This window comes from Aethalodelphis obliquidens, unplaced genomic scaffold (genome assembly GCF_003676395.1).
Source record: "Aethalodelphis obliquidens isolate GAN/ISIS:26980383/991018 unplaced genomic scaffold, ASM367639v1 scaffold19, whole genome shotgun sequence".
NCBI classification, from domain to species: domain Eukaryota; kingdom Metazoa; phylum Chordata; class Mammalia; order Artiodactyla; family Delphinidae; genus Aethalodelphis; species Aethalodelphis obliquidens.
The window spans coordinates 5,608,781-5,634,267 of NW_020837963.1; the positions used below are offsets into that span (position 1 = coordinate 5,608,781).

General features: G+C 38.8%; 1 protein-coding gene across 1 annotated transcript in view; it reads right to left on the reverse strand.

Moving 5' to 3' along the window:
* The window catches only part of DYM (dymeclin), a 370,766-nt gene that overhangs the window by 111,849 nt on the left and 233,430 nt on the right, over positions 1 to 25,487 (reverse strand). Inside the window, exon 14 of the mRNA XM_027118470.1 lies at positions 11,155 to 11,257. Coding sequence (XP_026974271.1) covers positions 11,155 to 11,257 — 103 coding nt within the window. The remainder of the gene's footprint in view (positions 1 to 11,154; positions 11,258 to 25,487) is intronic.

The following is a 25,487-nucleotide window of genomic DNA, read 5'->3' on the forward strand; positions in this document are numbered from 1 at the left end:
GGCACACAGGCTTCAGTAGCTGTGGCTCGTGGGCTCTAGAGCGCAAGCTCAGTAGTTGTAGCACACGGGCTTAGTTGCTCTGCGGCATGTGGGATCTTCCCGGACCAGGGATCAAACCCGTGTCCCTTGCATTGTTGACAGGTGGATTCTTAACCACTGCACCACGGGGGAAGCCCCTCAGCTATTTAGTTTTAAGAGTCGATAGGGCCCAGATGCTGGAACCCCTTCAGATCTTACAGCAGACCCCTGACAATCGACTCTGAGTTAGGGTATGCAAAACCCCTACCAGTTTCAGGTGCTTTTCTCAAACTGGCCTGTGGACTTTCCAGTGAATACCTTTTGGCTACTTCTCAGATCCCTGGGAGGTCTCATTCCTTCTAGTTGCTCTCACACAGATACTGCAAGGATCTTGTAGCTCTTGGTAGTTTGCACCTACCCTCTGGTATTTTGGGTTTCATGTGGCCACCCTGTCACCTAGTTTTGTTGTAAATGTTGTGTTTGTTGATGCATTCTCTTTGTTTTCATGGGGAAATTTCAAGAAAACTAAAAAACTATGAAGCTGGGTTTATGTTCCAAGAATTCTCCTCACAAAGCTTATATGCCTAACCATCATATATACTGACTCTTAATTAAAGGCCCTTCCATTTTGTAAGACTCAGAATAAAACCACTCAAAACTTTTTATGATATCTTCTCAGAGGAGCCTTTTATTTGTAGCATTCTGTAAAACATAAGCTGATATTTATCTCGTCTATAAATATGTACATCACTCTGTGACATCTACAAGTGGCTGTCTCAAATTCTTAAATACTGTATTCTAGGATATGTTTCAGGGGACACGGTTCACACAGAATACAAAGAGAGTGGAGTCCCCTATAATTGCTGTGCATTGCAGCAATACAAATCCCTTTCTATATAACCAGAGAATGCCAATCACATTGGAAAAGGAAATCACACACAAAAAATCTACTTTAAGATACACTTTAAAGGCAAGGAAATCAAGGGTCAGAATGGCCAAAAAAGTTGCCCAAGCCCACAGCAAATTAAAGGTAAACAAAACAAAACAAAACCCCAGAAACAGGTCTTCTTATTTTCAGGCTGTTGCTCTATCCAAAACTTTTCTGGATCACTCGTCGATATGCATTTATTCAGGATGATTATAAATGCGGTCCAGATAATCTCCTTCCCAGCCACTATACCCTGTCACGGCTCATGGAGGCTCCTGTCTCAAGCCCTGTGCACTCCCTGTTCCATCTTCCTAGAACACACTGACCTCTGCATGACTCATTGCTTCTCCTTCCTTAGGTTTTACTCAAATGTCACCTTCTCAATGAGGCATACCCTCCACTAACCACCCATTACACTGCTACCTTCCCATGGCCTGTGCTCCCACCCCTTTATTCTGCTTTATTTTCCCATGGGAACTTCTTACATTTCATTCACTTGTTCATTCATTTGCCCATGAATACAATCATTATACCTCTCTCTTCATTAGAATGTAGGCTTCATGAGGGCAGAGATTTTTATCTCCACTGATGTCTTAAAGGGCAGAGAAAAGTGCCTGAGAAGACAGCAGTTGCTCACTACTTGCTGGATGCAAGAAGAGGGAATTTCAAGTACCACATGGAGTTTTCTTTCTTTGTAACTGATATTACTGTTAACCTGGATGATATTAGTAATTATATGAGAATTCACAATGGGTATGGGGAATTTAGGACTTGGAATCGGTTAATGAGCTAAAGCACTACTAATAATGAAACAAAAGTTACTCTAATTGGAATTCACTGACCAGTATGATACATAAGAGATAACTTCATAAGAGAGTTAATACTGATTATTAAAGGCTCAGTATGTTTTAGGCTTAGAATTTGACCCTAAAAAGGATAAGTCATTAATTCATTTGCTAGGTTGATCAATTAACATTGTACGTTCAAGAAAAAAAGATATGTTTCAGAGTAACACAATATTCTCCTTATGACCTCAGTCAAAATACAAATTTGAGATCACAGAAGATACCAGGTGAGAGATAAGACTCAAATGCATAAAAATAATTAACCATGCCTGCCCTATTTATAATCAAACATGCTAAGTAACTTCATTTCTGTGGTACCAAGTACACTTAAGAACTGAAACTTAGTTCTTATGTGTCAACTATCAAAAACAAATACTATGTTGTGTTAACAAATTAAGAAAACCAATACACTCCAATCATGGAATAGCCTCTAACAACTGTCAAAGCACAAATTAACTTGACTTCTGTTTCCCAAAGCATACTGCTTCTCAGGACTGAGATCTCCAAATTCACATCTCAGAAACTCAAGTAATTTATAAGTAAGTTAAGCAACAATCTAGGCTTAACTTTATCTGGTGTTAATTGAGTCTTCCAATAAAACCTGAAGTCTAGATAAACTCTGCTGCTTTCATGTTCATTTTGGCATTTATAAGGTAATCCCCAAATACACTTGTAAGATTTCTTAAGAACTTTTCAGAAAGCCATGAAATTTCCAGGAAAATAGGCAAAGCTGAATTCTCAAATACAATTTGTTTTCAGAAACTAAATCCACTATGGAAAGAGTTGAATTTCCACTCATACAATGAGTAAGATTACTAGTTTTTTGGGGTCTTGTTTGGAGAAACTACAATAAAGTGCCATTTATAAAATATTTGCAGCTTTGACTATAATCAACTGTAATAATAAGATACCAGCTCAAAAAAATTCTTTTCATTTAAACCTCTTTTGTAATACTGCTTTTTAATAACCCTCATAATAGCCGAATTAAAGGACCCCAACAGAAATCGTTCATCCCACATAAAACAAACATTGCCTTTTCTTCTTAGCTTTGTTTTACAAGCTACATTATTTCCAGATGACGCTTGAGGGGACTATGGTTTCAAGAATTAGATGCTTAAATAGACAGCTGCTTTCTATTTGCCATGTAAATCAAGGATATATCAAAGAAAATTCCAAATAGTAGACTTCTTTTCTTCCTATTAGGAACTATGAACTCAGGCAGAAAGGGAGAAAGAGAGAGGAAAACAATAAAAATTCGAGCAAACAGAAAATTAAAATAATGATGTTTTTAACATCTTTATTGGAGTATAATTGCTTTATAATGGTGTTAGTTTCTGCTTTACAACAAAGTGAATCAGCTATACATATACATATATCCCCATACCTCCTCCCTCTTGCGTCTCCCTCCCACCCTCCCTATCCCACCCCTCTATGTGGACACAAAGCACCCAGCTGATCTCCCTGTGCTATATGGGCTGATTCCCACTAGCTATCTATTTTACATTTCGTAGTGTATACGATGTGTTTGCACTGAAATCTGGCAATGATTAATTAACCTTCTAAGAGAACTTTAAAGAATACAGAAAACCCATGCATATTAAATTCAGTAGCAATGTGTGATAAATTTGTAAAAACCAGTGATTTTTTTCATTTTTTCATTTTTCCCCCCTTCCCATTGTAGTGAAAATATTCTTATCTGCTGCTCTACAGAGCTAATATAAAAACAGCTTTTCCTAAGATTCTTCAAACTTTCTTTGTTATTTAAGAAATCACTATGATTTCTTAAATTATCACACATTGCTACTGAATTTAATATGCATGGGTTTTCTGTATTCTTTAAAGTTCTCTTAGAAGGTTAATTAATCATTGCCAGATTTCAATGCAAACACATCCTATTTCCTTTTAGAAGGAACATAAAAGTTATTTAAGTATTTTTAAAGATAATTTTAAAAAATCCTTAAAAAGAATATTCTACCATATTCCATAAGAAGGGACAGGACAAATTTCCTCTCTAGGAATAAAGAAAGAGCAATATTCTTTACCTCAATTCAGGTGTGCTTTTTAAGAGTGAAGAAATTTTTCTTTTTTAAACAAGAGGGGATCCCTCCAACTAAAACTGTCCTTAGAAGCATACTCAGAACATTTCTGGAACTCCTAGTTCAGAAATGCATCCAAAGCCAAGTTATAACACAACCAAGAAAATCAGTCTGATTATGTTAAAGTCGGGCCTGGTTTTTAATTAGGAAGAAAAGTGGCAGGGATAGGGTGTGGAGCTTGCTCACTTGTTAGAGGCCTCATTTATTTGATTTTTAAAATCAATTGTTCTAAAGAAGAAACCTTCTGGGACCTAATCAGTGTGGGGCTTGGAATCTGTTAATACTTAAGTTCAAAGCAGTTGTTTCTAGGGATGTTCACAAGATTTGCAACCCTATTCACAAGATCGGGCTCTGTTTTTTACATTGGTTTTGACATTAGGAAAGTAACTATCAATATAAAGATCTTGATTCAAATTTCATGATCCTCCTTGGAGAAATGGTTGATTTTAGGGCTGCAGCAGGGGAAATACAAGATGAGTTGGAGCATCTTGAAGGCCGCAAAAAAAAAAAAAAAGGTTGACGCATATTCAAAGGGCAGAGGATACACCTGAAAGAGCTCCCAGTGCCTAAAGTTGGAACAACCTGAGTAACAAAATAACAACACTTCTGGATGATAAGAAGAAAATTCGTATCCAGGAGTCCATAGTGATAGAAATATACAGCTGCATAGATAAATACATCAGGGAGAGGTGACAACTCGTCCTTGCAGAAGAATTCTAATAATAAATTTAGAGGGAATGAGACAAACAGAAAATCACTAATAAGTCAGTAAAATAATGCTGAAGCCAGATCAATCAATGGATGCTAAAATTTGTGGGAAAATGTATAGGAAGAAACAGGATATCGGCATCATCTCAAAGTATCTCCCCCATATACTGTTCCAATATAGTGGAAATATTTAATAATCTAATAAAGTATTTCCAATATAGTGGAAATAGCTACTATATAAAACATACAGGGGGCTTCCCTGGCGGCGCAGTGGTTGAGAGTCCGCCTGTTGATGCAGGGAACACGGGTTCGTGCCCCGGTCCGGGAAGATCCCACATGCCGCGGAGCGGCTGGGCCCGTGAGCCATGGCCGCTGAGCCTGCGCGTCTGAAGCCTGTACTCCACAACGGGAGAGGCCACAAAAGTGAGAGGCCTGCATACCGCAAACAAAACAAAAAAACAACAACAAAAAAACATACAGGAATTTCAATGGGAAAATCAGCAAGTTTATGGTGAAGAATCTGGACAGACATCATCCCAGTGAAGTGATCAATACACACCAACACCATGTATTCTCTGAAATGATGTACTGAGAAGGGCATATCACTTCTGTAGTATCCTTCCCAATAATGCATAACATCATTCTAATCATGAGAAAATGCCAGACAAACCCAAATTGAGGGACATCCTACAAAATAACTGATTAGTACTCTTCCAAGATGTCAAGGTCATGAAATCCAAGGAAAGACTAAGGAGAGGTGACAACAAAATGCAATGTGGGATCATCCTGCATTGGATACTAGAAAAGAGTAAGGGCATTAGTGTCAAAACTGGTAAAATTCAAATGAGATTTGTGTTTTAGTTAACAGTATTGTACCAAGGTTAATAGTTTTGAAAAATGTTCAATGGTTATGTAAGATATTTACAAAAGGGAAAGCTGGTGAAGGATATATGGAAATTCTTGAATACTCTTTGTAAGTCTAAAATTATCTAAAAATAATAAAGAAGAGAAGGAAGGACTGAGGGAGGGAATAAAAAAAGGGAAGGAAGGGAGGGAGGGAGGGAGGGAGGGAAGGAGGGGAAAATAAGTCATATACTTGACAAAAATGTAAAGATCTATACCTATATAGAAGAGTATAAGGCAAAAAGTGTAAGTTCTATTTTCCCTTCCCTTCAGTCTGACTCCCTACAGGTAACCACTATTTAATAGTTTATGAATTATTCCAGAAAAATTAAATGCATATTTTCAAACATACATGTACATATAACCTACATACTATAAAGTATGGTTTTCTGTTTGTTTCTACTGATTTAAGTGTTATGGATATCTTTTCAGATAAACCTATATGGACTGAATTTGTTAAAAAAAAATGTCTGCAGAATAACTGCATTGGATAGATTCAAACTTTCATCAGTCCCCTATTGATAGATTTTGCTCTTAAGCCAGGCTGAAAAATACACATATCTTTTCGTAACTGCATATCTAATTGACTTTAGCAGTTTCTAAAGTCAAGACACTACTCAAGAATCATTTTCCCTAATTGAAAATATTAACTTTCTCAAAGTATAAAATTTATTTTTCTAACATTCACCCTCATGCCATAATGCCAGCAAAGCTGGTATCTATATGCTATTACATTCAACAAATAGTTCTTTTTTCCTTTTCCTAGTGCTCCAAGTACTACGTTTTTTTAATGGCTTCACTGAGACAACATTCACACACCACACGTACTTTGTCAATTTAAAATGTACAGTTCAATGGTTTTCTGTACATTCAGAATTGTGCAACCATCACCACAATCTAATTTTCAAACACTTTTATCATCCCCGAAAGAGACCATGTACCGTCAGCAATCACTCACCATCCTACACCACATCGTGGATTTTTTTCCAATAAATATACAGTTGGACCTCCATATTGTCAGGTTTTGCTTCTGTGGATTTAACCAACCTTGGATGGAAATTTCTATCTGTGGTTGGGTGAATCCTCAGATTCAGAATCTGAAGATATGGAGGGCCGATTGTACTATACCACTTTATATAAGGGACATGAGCATCCTTGGATTTTGGTATATGCGGGGGCTCCTAGAATCAATCCCCCTCAGATACCAAGGGACAACTGTATACTACGTTTTTTCCTATACATGCATACTTACGATAAAGTTTAATTCATGAATTACGTACAGTAAGAGAATATCCAAATTGCTAGCACCATTACTCTTAGGCTTTGGGGTCATTAAGTAAAATAAGGGTTACTTGAACACAAGCGCTGCAATACTGCAACAGTCATCTGATAACCCAGATGGCTACTATGTGACTAATGGTCGGGATATGCTGGACAAAGGGATGATTCATGTCCCAGGCAGGACAGAACTGGATGTCGAGAGACTTCATCACACTACTTAGAATGGTGTGAAATTTCAAACTATGAATTGTTTATTTCTGGAATTCTCCATTTAATATTTTTGGACCGCTGTTGACTGTAGGTAAATGAAATCTCAGAAAGCAAAATCGTGGCTAAGGGGGGAGTTGACTGTACTTGCTTTTAGCAAGTTGATGGTAAACTCTTAGTTACTGTTTATACTTCTGCTGATTTTTCTGATTTGGCTCCTTACCCTTTGGCCAGGGTCTTTTTCGCTTGTGCCTTTGCATTTACGTTTGGAATGAGATCGGAAAGTTGGTCCTATGAAAAGGTTCAAAAATTCTTTGATGATCATGGGGCAATAAATTTTGGTTCCTTATGATTCCACCTAGAATAAAAGTTAGATTCCTCTCATCTCAACTAGTTGCTACGATAATTGTTAGAAATTAGGGAAACAATGGTTACATGACATGTGACAACAGTCATAATTAAAAGCCATGTTTATATTTAAAAAGCAACTATAACTCACTTATTATTTTTGCTTCATTGTCTACATTCAGGTTCTGTTTTATGTGACCAAAGTTGTTTTAGAGGTTTATTCTTATTAAAAAAAAAAGTTGGGACTTCCCTGGTGGCGCAGTGGTTAAGAATCTGCCTGCCAATGCAGGGAACACGTGTTCAAGCCCTGGTCCGGGAAGATCCCACATGCTGCGGAGCAACTAAGCCTGTGCACCGCAGCTACTGAGCCCGTGAGCCACAACTACTGAAGCCCACGCACCTAGAGCCCGTGCTCCATAACAAGAGAAGCCACCGCAATGAGAAGCTCACACACCACAATGAAGAGTAGCCCCCGCTCACCACAACTAAAGAAAGCCCGCGAGCAGCAACGAAGACCCAATGCAGCCAAAGATAAATAAAAATAAATAAATCTATTAAAAAAAGTGTTGAAAGATTCTTCTTTAACAATTCTCTCATGTCTCTTCAGTCATTGAATTAAACTTTATGAAACCCTGATATAAAGACACCAAAACTCAGCCAAGTCAACTGAACTTCACTAGCTTTCCTAGACAACTTTATCACTCTCTGTAGTGAGCATTCTCTCTCCCCATGGAGAACTTGAGTATAATTTTTTGTTTTATTTTCCCTTAAGCAGTCAGGGAATTTTCTCATTCTCTAGAAGCTGGCTGAAGGCTTCAGGTTTCCCCTGAGATGTTCAGACAAACATGGCTGTACTAAAGTACTAATACTAATGTTTTTGTAACTTGCTATTTGCTTTCTATGTTGTTAGTCAATTGACTGGTGAACTACACAGTATAATGAGAATAAACATTTTCTTAATAAACTCAAAATTCTCCAGGTAGACTGAAAGTACTTTATGTACTACAGTGAGAAGAAAAACATATCCTTATTTTTACACAGTTATTCAAACTCTGCTACTATGGTTCTCTCAATCCTGCTGTAGAAAGTATACATTCAGGAATCCACTGCTGCATTAAGACCCTTTCGTTTTCCTGTTCCATCTTTACAAACAAGTTTTCTAAAGCATTAGTCAAGGACACAGAATTTTATGTGGTTGTTGGCAGAGACACTTAACAAGTAAAATTTCTGGGGAAGAAAAAGGGAACATACTGTATTTGCCCAGTTAATGACCAAATTAAAAGAGAATGATAATGAGAATATGGTTTCAAATGTTCTCTCACTTATACGTAGTATTTTGAGCAATGGGAATGACCAATAAAATATGAGTTAGCACCAAAGAAGAACATAGTGTAGTACTTACTTTTAAGGTTGCTATTGTTTTTTTTAATCACCTTTCAGGTCAGTGGCAGGAGGAGTGATTCACAGTTATCAACACTACTACTGAATCAGTGTTACCCACTCTCTGCACTTAGCTCCGAGGAAAGGCAGCAAAATTCAAGTTCATAAACCCATTTGGAAAATGCTGTGATTTGCAAAGTCTCATAACCACAAATGTTATAATAAGGACTGTCAATGGCAGATTCCAAATGGAATTTTCTTTGTATTTCTAGGAAGCGGATGCCTCAAGAAATTCAGTTTTACTCAGTGAAACCTTCATGCAAGAGGAAAACAGTCAATGACCTGTAAAGTTCACAGAATTCATATGTCCATTACGAGTTCAACTTGTCCTTTCACTGCGTAATCACCTCCATGATTGGCAAATACTGTTAAACATGACCTGTTTTCTCAAAGAAATATCAATTTTCTGGCCTCTGATTAAAGGAGAATACTGCTAGGGCAACCTCAGTACTACATACATTCAACACATTTTTGTGGAATTAACAGGAATACTATATAAATCAAATAATATGTGTATAAAAATGACAAAACACTTACAGATGACCAAAATTTAAGTTCTTAATAAACATAATCCCCATTGCCACTCTGGCCCCAACTGAGGTTTCCAAGGAGCAATTAGAAAGAATTATTTTTCTTAGAACAAGTCATGACAAGGATAGAATTAAGTCAACTATAATGCTCATTTTTTTCAAGAAATTGAGAATATTCAACTAGCAGGAAAATCTTAAAAGATACTAATTTTTTTGGTAGGAGAGAAGTACTTTGGAATTTTAAACTTCATAATGGGAAGACAGATCATAACATCTCTCTCACACCCACACTAAATAAATAAATAAAAGAGATGAAAAATAGCACCAGTCAGGTTGTGGCTGCACACAGCTATCTCTGTTTATCAGCGTCTGATATCTGGACTGGGTGCTGTTCCCACAGTCTCATATCAGCACAACCATTTAGAAATGAAACAAATGACAGCAGGAAACAAGCAAAACAATTCTCCGGCTGTCTGGTACACATCACCACCTCAAACTTAGGATATAAAAATTCTCTCCTAAAGTTATTAAATATCAACTCATTAACTTGTCCCCAGACAAACAAACAGGGAGGTTCTTATTAGAACTGGATGAACTACCTCTGTGGTCCGTGACATGAAAGTTTTTACCATCCTCATCTAAGGTATGTTCCAAAACACAAGAGGTGTCACAGACAGTGGCACAGCCCTAAAGGAACTCATAACAAGTTCCCCCTCCTATTATATAATGCTCATCCCTGTGCTGTGTTCTATTCCATCATCATCCCCTGAGGTCAGGTGGTAATAAGCTCTTCATCTTTAAAGAGGAGGGAACAAATGCAACATGTTATGCTATTCTCTGCTGATCATGACTGACGAATTGGAGCAGCATACTGACCCAAGCAGAGACAATTAGATTCTCTCTCCCAGGATCTGAGAATTAGGACTCTGATAAGTCAGCAAAAGGCATGACACTCCCAAGGACATGTTAAGGGTTGGGAGGGAAAGGGGGTGGGGGAGGGGTCGGGGTTGCTATTTCAGTCAGCAAATAGGGAAAACGGGCCTACGGAAAGCAGCAGCAGAATAAAACTGAAGCAAAAAGAAGCAGATAACAGAAACTAAATGCCCCAGAAAGAGAGGCTTTTTTTTTTTTTCTAATTTTAAGAATTATCATTCCTTATGTATGTATGTATGTATGTATGTATGGCTGTGCTGGGTCTTCATTGCTATGCATGGGCTTTCTCTAGTTGCGGTGAGCGGGGGCTACTGTTCCTTGCGGGGCACGGGCTTCTCATTGCAGTGGCTTCTCCTGTTACAGAGCACAGGCTCTAGGAGCATGGGCTCAGTAGTTGTAGCGCGTGGGCTTAGTTGCTCCATGGCACGTGGGATCTTCCCGGACCAGGGCTCGAACCCATGTCCCCTGCATTGGCAGGCGGATTCTTGACCACTGGACTACCAGGGAAGTCCCAAGATAGGCTATTCTGAATGAATCCAATGGCTTTTCCATTTCAGGTTCTCATTCTCTGAAATCTAGGTGTACATCTTCCCCTTGAGTTCCGTGAGAAAAGTTTGCACACTTCTTATAAAATCCCTCCTTTTGTTTCTCTGTAATTAGTTTGAGTGGTTTTCTTGACTAATAAGATTTCTAATTATTAACAATCATTGATTTAGGGTTGACTTTCTTCAACTACTTGTTAATAATCATCAAAATTTTTTTCCCTTGATTTGAGATGTCAATCCTTTATTTACCTATCATAGGTTTCTCAGGGAACAAGATCACAGCCAGATCTTGGGAAGAGAGGGGTATTGTTATTTTTAAATTTAGCAATGAAAGGAAAATTTTTTTATTGACAAAGTAAGGTAACTACTTACATAATCTGGTAGAGGAACATCATTGGAACTCAGCGAACCTCTCAAGGACTGTGTGGCTTGTTCCAGAACTTTGTTGTGTTTTTTAGACAGCAAGGAAAACAAGCTGGAAAAAAAAAAAAAAAAACCCAATTATATTAAAAGAACTAAGTGTCTCCTTTTCTAGGTTTTATATTGACATTCCACAGAATGTCGATTATTCTAAAAGATTCTTTTTTTCGTGCCTGTGTTAACAGCAGGATTAACAATACTATTGATATAACAAATAATAAAGTGAAAAGAATGTTTACATTATAAGGGTTCTAAAATAAAAGTTTGCCAGTTTCAAATTATATTTCAAACAGAGGAGGAATTTTCAGAAGACTACTATCATGGAGAGGACAGTGGACAGATATTAAGAAAACCTGAGATATGGACTGACTTTATGAGTAACTCATAGTGCAATCTGTTACAAGTTACTTGAGCTTGCTGTATCCCAATTTTCTCATCTTTTTTTTGTATCTTACTGCATGGGTTTATTTATTTTATTTTATTTTTTTAACATCTTTATTGGAGTATCTCATCTTTCAAATAAGTGCACTGGGTTATTTCTCTAGCATAATACAGAGTCTATGATTCTATATTATAGCTTTATATTCTTATTCTCAAAAAGAATGGCTTTAAACATATGTATTATAAGAGTTTTACTTTACTGGTACTGAATAACTCCCCTGTGTAAACAACTAAAAAAAACTGAACAAAATACATAAAATAACTGTTTTCAGATGTTGAACATCTGAAATGTTCAAAACCTGCCCCAGTGTCTTCTTGAACGTTTGGCTAAATGCAAAGAAAAGACCCCATAAGGTGTGGCAGTAAACCACCATCCAGGAGCCACAAACTGAACAGAGATTTTGGAGATCACAAAAGGCTGGAGGTATGCTGAAGTTCCAACCAGCCAGAGTGGATAAAACTCACTGAACATGAACACTCAGTTGAATTCTCAGAAAGGCCACGCTTTAGGAGTAGGGCTATTCTAGCCCAGAGTAAAGATGATTCTAAGATGCATCCCAACAGACCTAAATGAGCAATTTTCAAAGTCTAAAACAAATTTACATTAAATGTAAATGGATTAAAGACTCTCGTTAAATGACAGAGATTGTCAGACTGGATAAAAAAGCAAAACCCAGTAACATGCTATTTATAAGAGGCACGCTTGTAAATTTAAAGATACAGATAAGTGAACAGTAAAATGATACAAGAGAGATATTGTATAAACACTAATCATAAGAAAGCTGGAGTGGCTATATTAATATTAGACAAAGTAGGCTTAAGGATAAGAATATTATTACCTGAGATAAAGAGAGAAATTTTATAGTGATGAAATGGCAAATTTATCAAGAAGCTATAACAATCCTAAATGTGTATGTAGCTAATAATAGAGCTTCAAATACACATAATTATATGATCCTAATGTTAAAGCTACTATATCTAGTGAATAAAGAATTCTTCCTTGGGCTAGATGACAAGTTAAAAATACAGACAATTCTGATTCCATGTGCTTTTCTATATAAGTATGACCTGTAGTACCTTCTTTAATGCCCAAAACATTACTCTAGTATTTCTTAGTGGTATCTTTCTAAACCGAATATTGATTTGAATATAAATTTATGAAAATCTCTACTTATTTCAAATGGTTTAAATGGGATAATTACTGAAAACAAGACTACTAAGTATTCTTTCTAGATTAAGTTTTAACATTAACATGTTAAAAAATGAATGAAAAAAATTCCTTAACACTTATTGGTAATGCTGGATGTGTACAAAGCAAATGTAACAAAGCCAAGAATATTCTCTAAATCTATACTCAAATACAGCAGGAAAATAAGTGAAATAATTACTAGGTGAATAAGTGTGAAATCATATGATACTGATCAAGCATACGTTGATAAGAGAGACTTCTTTGAAATGGAATAGTTCAGCAAAGTTTCATGAAGGGTTAGACTTTTATGAAGAAGGAAAAAGATTTGTGCAAGAGAAGAGAGAGGCATTTCCAAACAGAAGGCAAAGCACAGAGGCAAAACAGGGGACAGTGAGAAGAGTGAAGTGGAAGTGATGTAAAGAAGTAGGAAAAAAGACTCAATCTGTAAGGGTATGTACATTCTTTTCAATCATTTTACTTTTCTGGGTCTTCTCTATTTGAGGTTTAGTTTTGCTTGTTTTTTCTTTTTTAAGGTTAAAAGTAAACATCACACTTTTTCCTCACATCCATACCCATGACCCACTGGTAACAAATGTTAGCAGTTTATTGTCTATGATTCCAACAATTTTATATGCATCAAGGCATGTATATGAATGAATACTGTACATATACATCCATGTTTTCTTCCCACAAAATAGGTACTGCTCTGTACCTTGCACTTTTTCCACTTAACAATATAATCCTTGATTCGTTCAATAAACACATATTGAGTGCCAGTTAACTGATATCCAAGCATATGGATATACCTTAATTTACCTAGTCCATTAGAAATGAATCACTGCAATGTTTCCAGTTTTTTGTATTATAAATAGCACTGCAATGAACACCCTTGTACATAATTTTTAGTACATCTGAGGTGAGACTGACTATAGATAAAGTAAAACTGCTGAGTAAAAGAATAACTGAACATAGTACTAAACTGCAATGGGGGTATATATTCTTAAATATGCAAATTATTTTGCAGGCAATGAAAAATAAAAGATAAAAATATGTTGGGATAGTGCATAAAGCATATTCACATGGAAATGCATAAAAGAGGGCAATTAGTAAGATTCTTTTCATTGGTTGTAGTGTATTTTCTGGAATAAATGGCGTTTCAGAAGTTTTTTGAGACTGAATGGACTTTGGTGGTTGATTTTAGTATAGGGCATGGCAAGACTCAGAGGCATCAATTGGATGCCCAAACAAAAAGCAAAAGCAATAAATATACCTGGAGGAAGTGAGCTTTTTGGTGTTAGTAAGAGGAAAGGGGACAAGTGAAGTACAGCAGTGCACTTTAAGTTTACAAAATACCAGAACTCAGGAGCTGTTTTATGGGTTCAATAAACCTGGGATTTTCTCTGTCAGTGTTCTAAGAGTGTTCCCTTCAGAGAAGGACAACAGAGGTAATCTATGGTAACTTTTATCATCACTTTCAGAAATTTATGGAACGAGTCCTAGGAATCAAAGCAAAAAGGATTTGATATTGTTTCCTTTGGAGAAGAAAGCCTAGTTTGTTTATTTTAAAAGAGAATACTAACAATCCTTTTTCCTTGTTGGTAAAAGACAAAACAAGGAAGAGAGCTGCAATTCAAACATAAGCTCTTTCAGTTGGACATAACAGAAAATTTGACTGTTATGGGCATAAAATGTTGACATGGTCCACCTCAAGAAGCTGTGGCTACTGCTCCCAGTTGTTTTTAAGAAAGTTGGTGTAAGAACAGATGATTTGAGGTCACTCCCATTTTCTATCATGAATTAAAAACAGAATTCACACTTACTCAGGCTGTTATTCTTCTACAATCTAATATGCTTTTTTCCTCAGGTCTGCTAGCCAGAGCTCTCAAAGTTGTTTTTTTTTTTTTTTTAATTTTTAAAAAACATTCTAATTTTGTCTCCTGTTTAGCATTTGTAGGGCAAAATGACCTAAATTTATATGAGACATGACTTTCAAATTGCTGAGAAAAGTAACTTTTGCTTAAAGCTTTTGCATTCAAAGTACCAGCCCCAGCTAAATGCTAGAGTGAGTGACACACATGATGTTTGTATGGAAGGGGGTAATTCCGATTCTGGACATAAGTGAAACTGATTCCAAGTGTATTGATCTTCACTCAGGATACTTTTTTATTTAAATTAGAAAAAGACTAGATTTTCCTTTTTGTACAAGAATGTTCATTGTAAATTGGTTTAACAGTGAAAATTTAAAAACAACAAAAACTCTCAAGAATGGAATGGGTAAATAAACTGTGGAAGGGTCATACAATGGCATACTATGTAGCAATTTAAGGTTATCTAAAACTATGTGTAACAATAGGGATAATCCTCAAAAACAATGTTGTTCTACAAGCAAGGACCCTGGTAGAGAATGTGAATGAGGTATTATTTATATAGTGTTTTTAACATGCAAAACATTACATATCTTCTACAAATAAAACATTTGAAGTAATAAACATATACGGAAATGATAAACACTACATTTAGGATAGTCATTATTCTCTGAGAAAGAAGAGAGGAAATAGGATCAGGGAGGAAGAAATAAGAGGTTCAGCTCTCTCTCTCTAAAATGTTCTTTCAGTAATACTGCATATATACATAGGTGACTGCTATATTACTGGGTTTTTTTGGGTGTATACCTGAAATATTACACATTTTAAAAACTGGAATAAAAAGAACACACTATCCTGAAGAAAACAGAGCCCCGGCCAAAAGCCAGCGTTTCACAAAAGAAAGCAGCATATAAATATGCATGATGAGTCCAACCTGGAATGTGCTCAGAAAACCACTGGCTGCTGCCAAGGGCTGTCCTTTAGGGCGCCCAGCTGGTGGCAGGAGATGAGGACAGTTTAAAGACAGACTGTGAAGGGCCGCTTGTGGCACATCAAAAGTCCTGGACCTTTCTGTATGGAGTAAGAAGCTAATGTTACAGTCTTACAAAATGAGTTAAAGAGACATGATTCCTTGCCCCCAAGGAAATCAAGTCTAATGGAATAAGGGGAAAAAAACGTCTACAATACTGAAATCAGAGAACTCCATGGGTCTGAAGAGAGTGCCATGGGAGTACAGTTGAAGGTTAGGTACGTTTCACAGAGGAAATCTACCTTGATGGTGGCCTTGAAGGTTAGGGGGTTTGCTTGTTGGGAAAAGTAAAGGGGGAGGGAGAGCCATTCTGAAAGGGGGAAAAGTGTATAGAAAGACACAGAGAGACTTCAGGGAAATACCAATAGCTTATAAGGCCAGAAAAGTGCAAGTCCACTGCGGCAGAGGGTTCGAGATGGCGAGAGATGAAGCTATCAAGGTCAGCATGGGCCTGTTAAAGACCATGCAAGAGGTCTGCACTAAGTCACTGAGACAGACAGTAACTCAAACAGTTACCAAGAACCTACTACATGCCAGGGAATGAGAGAGTTGTCTGCCTGGGATACAGCAACAAGCAAAAGCCACACGATCTTTGTTCTGTGCTCCTGGAGGGTGCAGTCAGGTCAAGGAGGCTATGCCTACACAGAAGTTCTACTGTCACTGTGGTGATGGAGACAAGTATGGCTTGCACTGGGGACAAAGATGAGGGCTGCCTGACTGTACCTGAAGTAAGGACAGGAAATCATTTCCGGAGGTGATGCCTGAGCTGAATCTTAAGGAACAATCCGGAGTTAGCCAAGCAAATCAGGCAACGGTAAAGGTAATGTGGGCAGAGAAAAGAGCATGAGGGTAGGCAGAGAAATCTGCACACTGTGGGTGCAGTAAACATCACAGCACGCACACTCATAAAGTATCTGGAGCACCACGATATGGTCAGGGCAGTAGCGGGAATAGTTCATAAAGTGCCTCTTGTGTCTTACTTAGACCCTGGACTTCATCCTGAAAGCCAGAGGTGTTTTCTGACAGCAGGACTATAATGATAAGTAAGAGGGACAGAAGCAAAGCTGCTATGTTCGGTGTCCAGGTGGGAGGTGGGGGGCAGGGACGGGCAGGAGGGGTGATGGAGCAACCCTGCTCATCTCTGTCCTCTATCTCTCCCTGACGCGCTCTCATCTAGTGGTGGCCGCAGAGGCCCTGTCACGGAACCTGAAAAACACATACCTGTGCAGAGAGGTATAAGTATATAACAATTACGTTCGTTTTAGAAAGATTCCTTGGCTCCTCAAGAGGATGGGAAGGATGGACAGGGGCTGGCAAGGGAACAGGAGTGGAGACAGAAAGATACTTTGGGTAACTTTTACACCGCTAAAAGTAAGAGGTGAGGAGGGCTTGAACTGAAGCAAATATGAGCTATTTGGAAAGCAAAGGAGGCAACACAGAGTGAAAAAAGGGGATCATGGGTGACTCTCAGGTTTGGGAAACTTAGTGGCTGCCTGAGAATGTGACTGAACATGCCAGGGATATACAGAAGAAGAGCCAAAGAGTAGGGAGAAGACCCAGGAAGACAAAGAGCTGTGCCTCAAAGAAAACAAGAGCAGCAGCAGCTCAGTGGCAGGGTGCTTCCTGCACATCAGACACTGTTCATCAGATCATCATCTGACAGATGTGCTATTATTCTCCATGCTTTTTTTATTTTGAAGGGATGATGAAATTGAGGCTATGGTTAAGGCTCATAGCTACTAAGTGGTGGAGTCAGGAGACAAATTCAAGAGCTCCAAGAGCTGTGCTCTTAACAATTCTGCCACGAAACGCAGAGGTGCTCGGCAATATCCCGATGGAGGTGATTAGAAATATCCAGATTCAGGGGCTTCCCTGGTGGGACAGTGGGTAAGCCTCCGTGCTCCCAATGCAGGGGGCCTGGGTTCGATCCCCGGTCAGGGAACTAGATCCTGCATGCCACAACTAAGAGTTCACATGCCAAAACTAAGGAGCCTGCGTGCCACAACTAAGGAGCTGGTGAGCTGCACCTAAGGAGCCCTCAAGCCACAACTAAGGATCCCATGTGCTGCAACTGAGGAGCCTGCTAGCCACAACTAAGACCCAGCACAACCAAATTAATTAATTAATTTTAAAAAAGTTGCATTTGGAAGAGATTTCTTTCTTTTTTTTTTTTTGCGGTACGCAGGCCTCTCACTGTTGTGGCCTCTCCCAGAGCACAGGCTCCGGACGCACAGGCTCAGCAGCCATGGCTCACGGGCCTAGCCGCTCCGTGGCATGTGGGATCTTCCCGGACCGGAGCACGAACCCGTGTCCCCTGCATCGGCAGGCGGACCCTCAACCACTGCGCCACCAGGGAAGCCCTGGAAAAGATTTATTTTAAAAAAAAAGAAAAAAAGAAATATCCAGATTCGGGACATACTAATCTGGTGCTCAGGAGAGAGGTAAGAAATTTAAGGGCTATTAGCATCAGTCGAAATCATAAAAGTACAGGTGATCTGATCACCCAAGGAAAACATGTAATATAAAACAAGAGAGATAAAGACAGAAATCTGGGAAACACCAAGACTAAAAGGGTAAACACAGTAAAGGGTACTCAAAGAGCTAGCAGCAGAAGAACAAGAAGAGAAAGACATTCTTCTCTAAGTCAGGAGAATAATCGTAAGGAGGGAGCACTCACCACTGTTAAAAGGTAAAGAAGGATTGAAAAAAAGAAACAAAGTCACTGGATGTGACACAAGGAAAGAAATCAACAGTTACTGTACTCAAAACTGTTTTCAGTGGGGAGGAGGAGGCAGAAGCTGGCCCTTGGTGGTTGAGGGACAAGTGGGATGTGAGGAAACAGGTGGCGCTGGGGCGAGGAGAGTTAAGAGTAACCGCCTGATGGGGAAGGCAACGCAGACAGAGGTCAGTTACTGCGGGGTGGCATGGGGTTCCCTCCTTGAAAACTGCAGACATTCCTCACAACTTGCAGTCACTTCCTCTCCATGCCCCAGTCCTTCCGCTGACACACTCAAATAGTAGTCACCAGAGAAATGAGAAGCACCTCAACTCCACACTACAATGGGAGCAGATGAAGAAGCTCAGCTACAGAGCTGGTACTTCCGTAGAGTAGTGAAGGTCAAAGTTCCGTAGAGTAGTGAATACAAAAGTTCTTTACAAACCCTAAAGAGCTATTTAAATGCAGAGAAACACAAAATATTATTAAGGTTATTAAAGGCAGAGCTCCAGCTAGACACCAAATCTCCTTCCGCCAAGCTTCGGGCTCTCTCCTTTGCAGACACGGACTCTTTCTACATGCAGGAAGCCCTTCTTGCCCCCTCCACCCATCTAAGTGCTGCCTCTCTTTCAAGGCACAACTCCCTACCCTCTGTGAAAGATTTCTCTAATCTGCGCCCACCCTGCCTCTGAACCATACTAACTTCTCTACCACTCGGTTGATATTTAAATACGGTCTTACACTGCTGGTTACTTTATTTTTATTTATTTTTTATTTATTTATTTTTTTGCGATACGCGGGCCTCTCACCGCTGTGGCCTCTCCCGCCGCGGAGCACAGGCTCCGGACGCGCAGGCCCAGCGGCCATGGCTCACGGGCCCAGCCGCTCCGCGGCATGTGGGATCCTCCCGGATCGGGGCACGAACCCGCGTCCCCTGCATCGGCAGGCGGACTCTCAACCACTGTGCCACCAGGGAAGCCCTGGTTACTTTATTTTTAATCAGTTTTATTGAGGAATGATCTCCATATGATAAAATTGGCCAATTTTAAGTAGACAATTCAATAAGTTTTGAAAAATACGAGCATTCATGTGACTCATCACCATAATCGTGATAGAGACTATTCCCATCGCCCCAAGAAGCTCCCCTGTGCCCCTCTGAAGTCAAGCCCCTCCTCCAATATGCCCACCCCGAGACCTCACTCCAGGTAACCACTGGTCCGTTTTCCGTCACTATGGTTCTGCCTTTTCTAGCTTTCATGTAAACAGAATCATACCATATGTACTCTTTTGTGTCTGGCTTCTATCACTCAGCATAATGTTTTTCAAATTCATCCACATTGTTTTGTGTGTCAGTAATTCTTTCCTTTTTATTGCCGAGTAGTTTTCTATTGTATGAATGAACCTCAATTTGTTTATTTATCAGTTGGTGGACATTTGGGCTGCTTCCAGTTTTGAGCCATTATGAATAAAGAGGCTATAAACACTCTCGTACAAGTTTTTACGTGAACATATGTTTTCATTTCTCTTGAATAAATACCTAGAAGTGGGATTGCTGTGTTGTATGCTCTTTGTTTTAACTCTATAAGAACTGCCAAGCTGTCTGTTCTACATTCTGGCTAGCATTTGATATTTCAGTCTTTAAGTTTAGCCATTCTAGCGGGTGTGAAGTGGATCTCACTGTGGTTTCAGTTTGCATTCCCCTAGTGAATTTCCCTGTGCTCATGTTTTCTTTGTTGAAGTGTCTATTCAAATCTTTTGTCCATTTATTAAAAAAATGGGTTGTTTTTGTTCTTCGTGAGTTGTGAGAGTTCTTTATATATTCTAGACACAAGTCCTTTATCAGGTATTTTTTTTGGTCAGCTTTATTGAGATGTAATTGCTACATGACACTGGGAAAGTTTAAGGTGTGCAGCATGCTGATTTGATACATACATATTGCAAAATGATGACCACCACAGCTTTAGCTCACATCTCCATCCCGTCCCATAACTACCATTTCCTTCTTGTGGCTAGAACATTTAAGACCTACTTTCCGAACTACTTTCAAGGATGTGCTAGAGTACTATTAACTGTAATCACCACGCTGTACATTATATCTCCAGAACTTATTTATCATAAAACTGGAAGTGTGTGCTCTCTGACCTTGCTATCAGCTAAACATCAAATTGGTTGTAGTATCATTTTTTAAACATCTGGCTACTGTCATTGAGATAAAATTACAGTCTACTCAGAGGCAGCTGTCTCTTATGACCTATAAACTATAAATATGAAAATATACCCTAAGTACAACACAGAGTAGGGTGGGTTATAAAACTAAAGGAAGAATTTAACATATTGATGAAGATTAAACAATGATCTTAACTACCCTGAGAAAAGGACCTACATTTCCTTACTTTGTATCTCATTATCAGGTATTATTTATTTTTGTAAACAACCTCTCCCATACTGGGGGGAGGGGTGGGAAGTGGAAGAAAGTTTTAAAATTTGATGAAGTCCAATTCATGAAATTAAAAAGAAATCATTTGTAGTTTTTGCATCATAAATCTTTGCCTAACCCAAGATTCCAAAGATTTTCTCCTATAATTTCTTCTGGAAGTTTTATAGTTTTAACTCTTATAATTAGGTCTGTGCTCTATTTGGACTTCATACGTATGTATGGCATGCGGTAAGAGTCCAGGTTCACTTTATTGTTATTGGGCTTTTTGGCATGTAAATATTTAATTGTTGTAGAACCATTTGTTGACAAGGCTATCCCTTTCTCCCCTTGAATCACCTTGGCAGCCTTGTCAAAATTGCATTGACCATATGTGAATGGGTCTATTTCTGGACTCTATTCTATTCCATTGGTCTAAAAAGCTATCACATACTATCTTGGTTACTCTAGCTGTAATTGAGGGTAAATCCTGAAATCAGGTATTCTTAGTCCTCCAACTTAAGCTTTCTTTGTCAAAATTGCTTTTGGGTATTCTAGGTCCTTTTTATATCCATACAAATGTTAGAATCAACTTTATCAATTTCTACCGAAAAGTCTGGTGGGATTTTGATTAGGATTACTTGAATGTATAGATCAATTTCAGGATCTTAACAATACTAAGTCTCTGATCCACGAGCATGGGATCACCCTGTTTATTTACGTCTTCTTTAATTTCTTTTAGCAGTGCTTTAGCTTTTATTGTACAGATCTTGCCTGTATCTTACTACGTTCGTTCCTAAGTTATTTCGTATTTTTTATGCTACTGTAAATAGTATTGTTTTAAAATTTCAATTTCTGGCTGTTGATCACAAGAATATCAAAATACAATTATTATCATATACTGACCTTTTATCCTACGACCATGCTAAACTCATTTATTAACTCCAGTAGATTTTTTGTAGATTCATTAGGATTTTTAAACATATGACCATGTTTCATGTGAATAAAAACACCTTTAGATCTTCTTTTCTAATCTGGATTATTAACATTTCTTTTTCTTGACTCACTGCACTGGCTAGGATCTCTAGCACAATAATGAATAAATGTGAGAGTGAAGATCCTTGTTATTTTCCTGATCCTAGGGAAGATGCATTCAGTCTTTTACCATTAAGTGAGATTTTAGCTGTAAGTTTTCTCATAGAATTTCCTCAGTTGAGGAAATTCCCCTCTATTCCTTGTTATTCCTTGCTAACTGAATTTTCTTATCATCATGAATAGGTGTTGAATTTCATCAAATGCTTTTCCTATACCTATAAAGATGACCATACAGTTTTAAGTCTACTAATACAGTAGACTGTACTAATTGAGGATGGTACATTAGCGCAGCCTTACGTTCCTAGGGCCAATCCCACTGGTTATCCTTTTATATGCTGAGGATAAATAATAAGAATGACAGTAGTTGTCACTTACTTAGAATGTACTCTATGCCATGCACCTTTCTAACCTTTCATATTTTTAACTAAATTAACATACAACATGCTTAATAAAAAGGGTATTAATGCTATCATCACAACATACAAGAGGAAACTAGGGCATTAGAGAGGTAAATTAGCTTGCCAAGGATTATGCTGCTTTTAAGTGGAACAGCTAGAATTTAGACCTTGGTAATCTGACTTCAGAGCCGGGACTCATAACTACCTTATTTTATTATCTCTTATCTGGGGTGGTCTGTTGTTTTTTTTTTTTCCTGCCCAGCATGATTCACTTCCACTTACTTCTTTTAGGAAAAGAACTGACTCTCCCAAAAAAAGTGAGTTCATGGCACACGGTGAGTCAGTTATAATACCCCATCCCCTGGGTCACAAAGATTGGTCAATGGATACGTGTTTTAAGTTGAACCAGTTGAAAACTATGCCTAAGATTTTTCTAACTAGGAATGGTGAGAAAGACTGTTTCTCCTCTTTGGTTAGACGACTGTAGAGATGTAAGGTCATGGTTTAGTTTCGTGGAGAAAATCCACGTATAAAAGGAGAGAATGAACCTAAGCTAAGAGAGTGAAAGAGAAAGACAGACCATAGACACAACACACAAACAGGCGTATAGACACAGACACACAGGAAGAAAGGGAGAGGGGGAGGTGGGCAGAGAATATGCCCTGGAGGTGCTGACTCCCCAGTTCAAGTCTCTGAGGTTCCCAACATCTCCAGCATTTCTTTTGTGAGCTCTTCTCTACTAAGTATCCTTAAGACAAACCTTTCCTTTTTCACACCTGCTAGAGTCTGGTATGGCTTACTCCCTCATCCTGAAGTTTTTGCCCAAATGTCACCTACTCTTTGAAGCCGATCATAATCCAACCCTGGAATGCCTTATTTTCCTTCCTGCTCTATTTTTTTCCCCCATACTACTTATCAATTTATAAAATACTATATGCTTTACTGATATGTTTTTACTGCTTCCATCCACTAGAACAGAAGGTGCAGGGTGGCCAACTACAGCTCACAGACCAAATCTGGTCCACCACCTGTTCTTGTAAATAAAGTTTTATTGGGTCTCAGCCACATTCATTCATTCCTGTACTGTCTATGGCTGTTTTCATGCTACAATGGCAGAGCTGAGCAGTTGTGATAGAGACAATCTGATATGCCACGCCTAAAACATTTACTATCCAGTCCTTTACAGAAAAAGTTTTCTGATCCTGCACTAGTATGTAAGCTCCACCATGGCAGAGATTTTCACCTGTTTTGCTCACTGCTATATTCCTGGTACCTAGAACGACGCCTGGTGCATAGCAGGTACTCAATATTGGTTCACTGAATAAAATACAAAGTAGAAATTCCCTGAAAAGTACTTTTGCTAAGCTTAAAATTTCAAAGTTTGTCTGGCTTCTGATTCTTTACACAAATACCTGAGATTTTTATAGTTAGGCAAATATCTCCTTTCCATATCTTTACTGCACTTAAAAAAAAAGCATTCTCTCCCATTTACCTGGAAATACAATTGTCTTACACTTTTCAGTTTCTCCTGAGAGCTATCCTCCAATATCTTTCCTTGGTATACACACCCAGCTGATGCCAAAACCAAAAGGATTTGTTGCCAGCCTGGATTTGAGGTAAAAGAGAAGAGTCAAGGATATGATCAGGGTTTTTAGCGTAAGCAAATGGAAGGGTAGGTATACCATTTACTGATATGGGAGATTATCCACTGGGGTGGGGGTAGTTCCAGGGAGATCATCAGGTGTCCCTCTTAGATATGCTCCGTTTGAGATGCCTACTCACTATCCAAGTGAAAGTTTCGACTAGACATTTGGATGTGTGCATCTGGCTTCAGGAAAGAGATTTAGGTTAGAGAGATGCATTTGGGAACTGTAAACATACAACCAGGAATGAAAGCCATGGCAATGGTTGAGAAAATTCAGTGACTAGTATAGATAGAGAGCAGAAGAGAGACTAGAAAAAGCTGAAACCTAAGCTGGAAGTGAAGGAAGACCAGACGCTAACGAGTTTATATTCTAGAACTCCAGCAAGGTACAGATCTTAAAAGTACCAGGTATTAGAAAGTAGGATGCAGATGAGGCCCAAAACAGGAAGACTGACTGAAAGTCTGTATTACAAAGTCAGACTTTCAGTCCCCTCCCCTCTCCCACTCAGCCCAATGAATGCCTCCCTCCATCCTGGCAGAAGAATAGAGGTGTTCACTCTCCAGAGGATGAAGCAGGCAGACTCTAGACTTACGGATATAACACCCAAGTGAGGATGGGAGCACTACACTGAAAGCGACTAAGTAAAAGCCTAGATGCTGAACACTGAAACCTCTGGCTTCATCCCCCGATAAGCTCAGAGAATGCCATCAGTGAGGTGTGTATACTCAAGAAAAATACTGGAGGATTACTCTCAGGAGAAAATAAAAAGTGGGGAATTCCCTGGCGGTGCAGTGGTTGAGACTCAGCGCTTTCGCTGCCGTGGGCCCAGGTTCAATCCATAGTCGGGGAACTAAGATCTCACAAGCTACACAGTGCTGCTCAAAAATAAAAATTAAAATTAAAAATTAAAAAAAAAAAGTGTGAGACGAACCCAAAGATACCAACATTTGGGGATTCTCCAAAAACTTAGTCCAGCTGGAGCACTCTGAGATGAAGCCACCAGCCAACAAAGCCCAACCCAAGGGGTTTTCCTGGTGGTGCAGTGGTTAAGAATCTGCCTGCCAATGCAGGGGACATGGGTTTGAGCCCTGGTCCAGGAAGATCCCACATGCCGCAGAGCAACTAAACCCGTGGGCCACAACTACTGAGCCTGCGCTCTAGAGCCCGCGAGCCACAACTATTGTGCCCTCATGCCACAACTGCGGAAGCCCGCACGCCTAGAGCCCGTGCTCCACAACAAAAGAAGCCACCGCAATGAGAAGCCCGCACACTGCAACGAAGAGTAGCTCCCGCTCGCCGTAACCAGAGAAAGCCCGCACACGGCAATGAAGACACAACACAGCCAAAAATAAAAATAAATAAAATAAATAAATTTATTAAAAAAAAAAAAAAAGCCCAACCCAAGCACAGAGAACTTCCAATTCGTTCTTTAGTGGCTCACTTTAAATATCAACTCTGCCAAAGATCACCAGAAAAAGCCACAAAAATGACA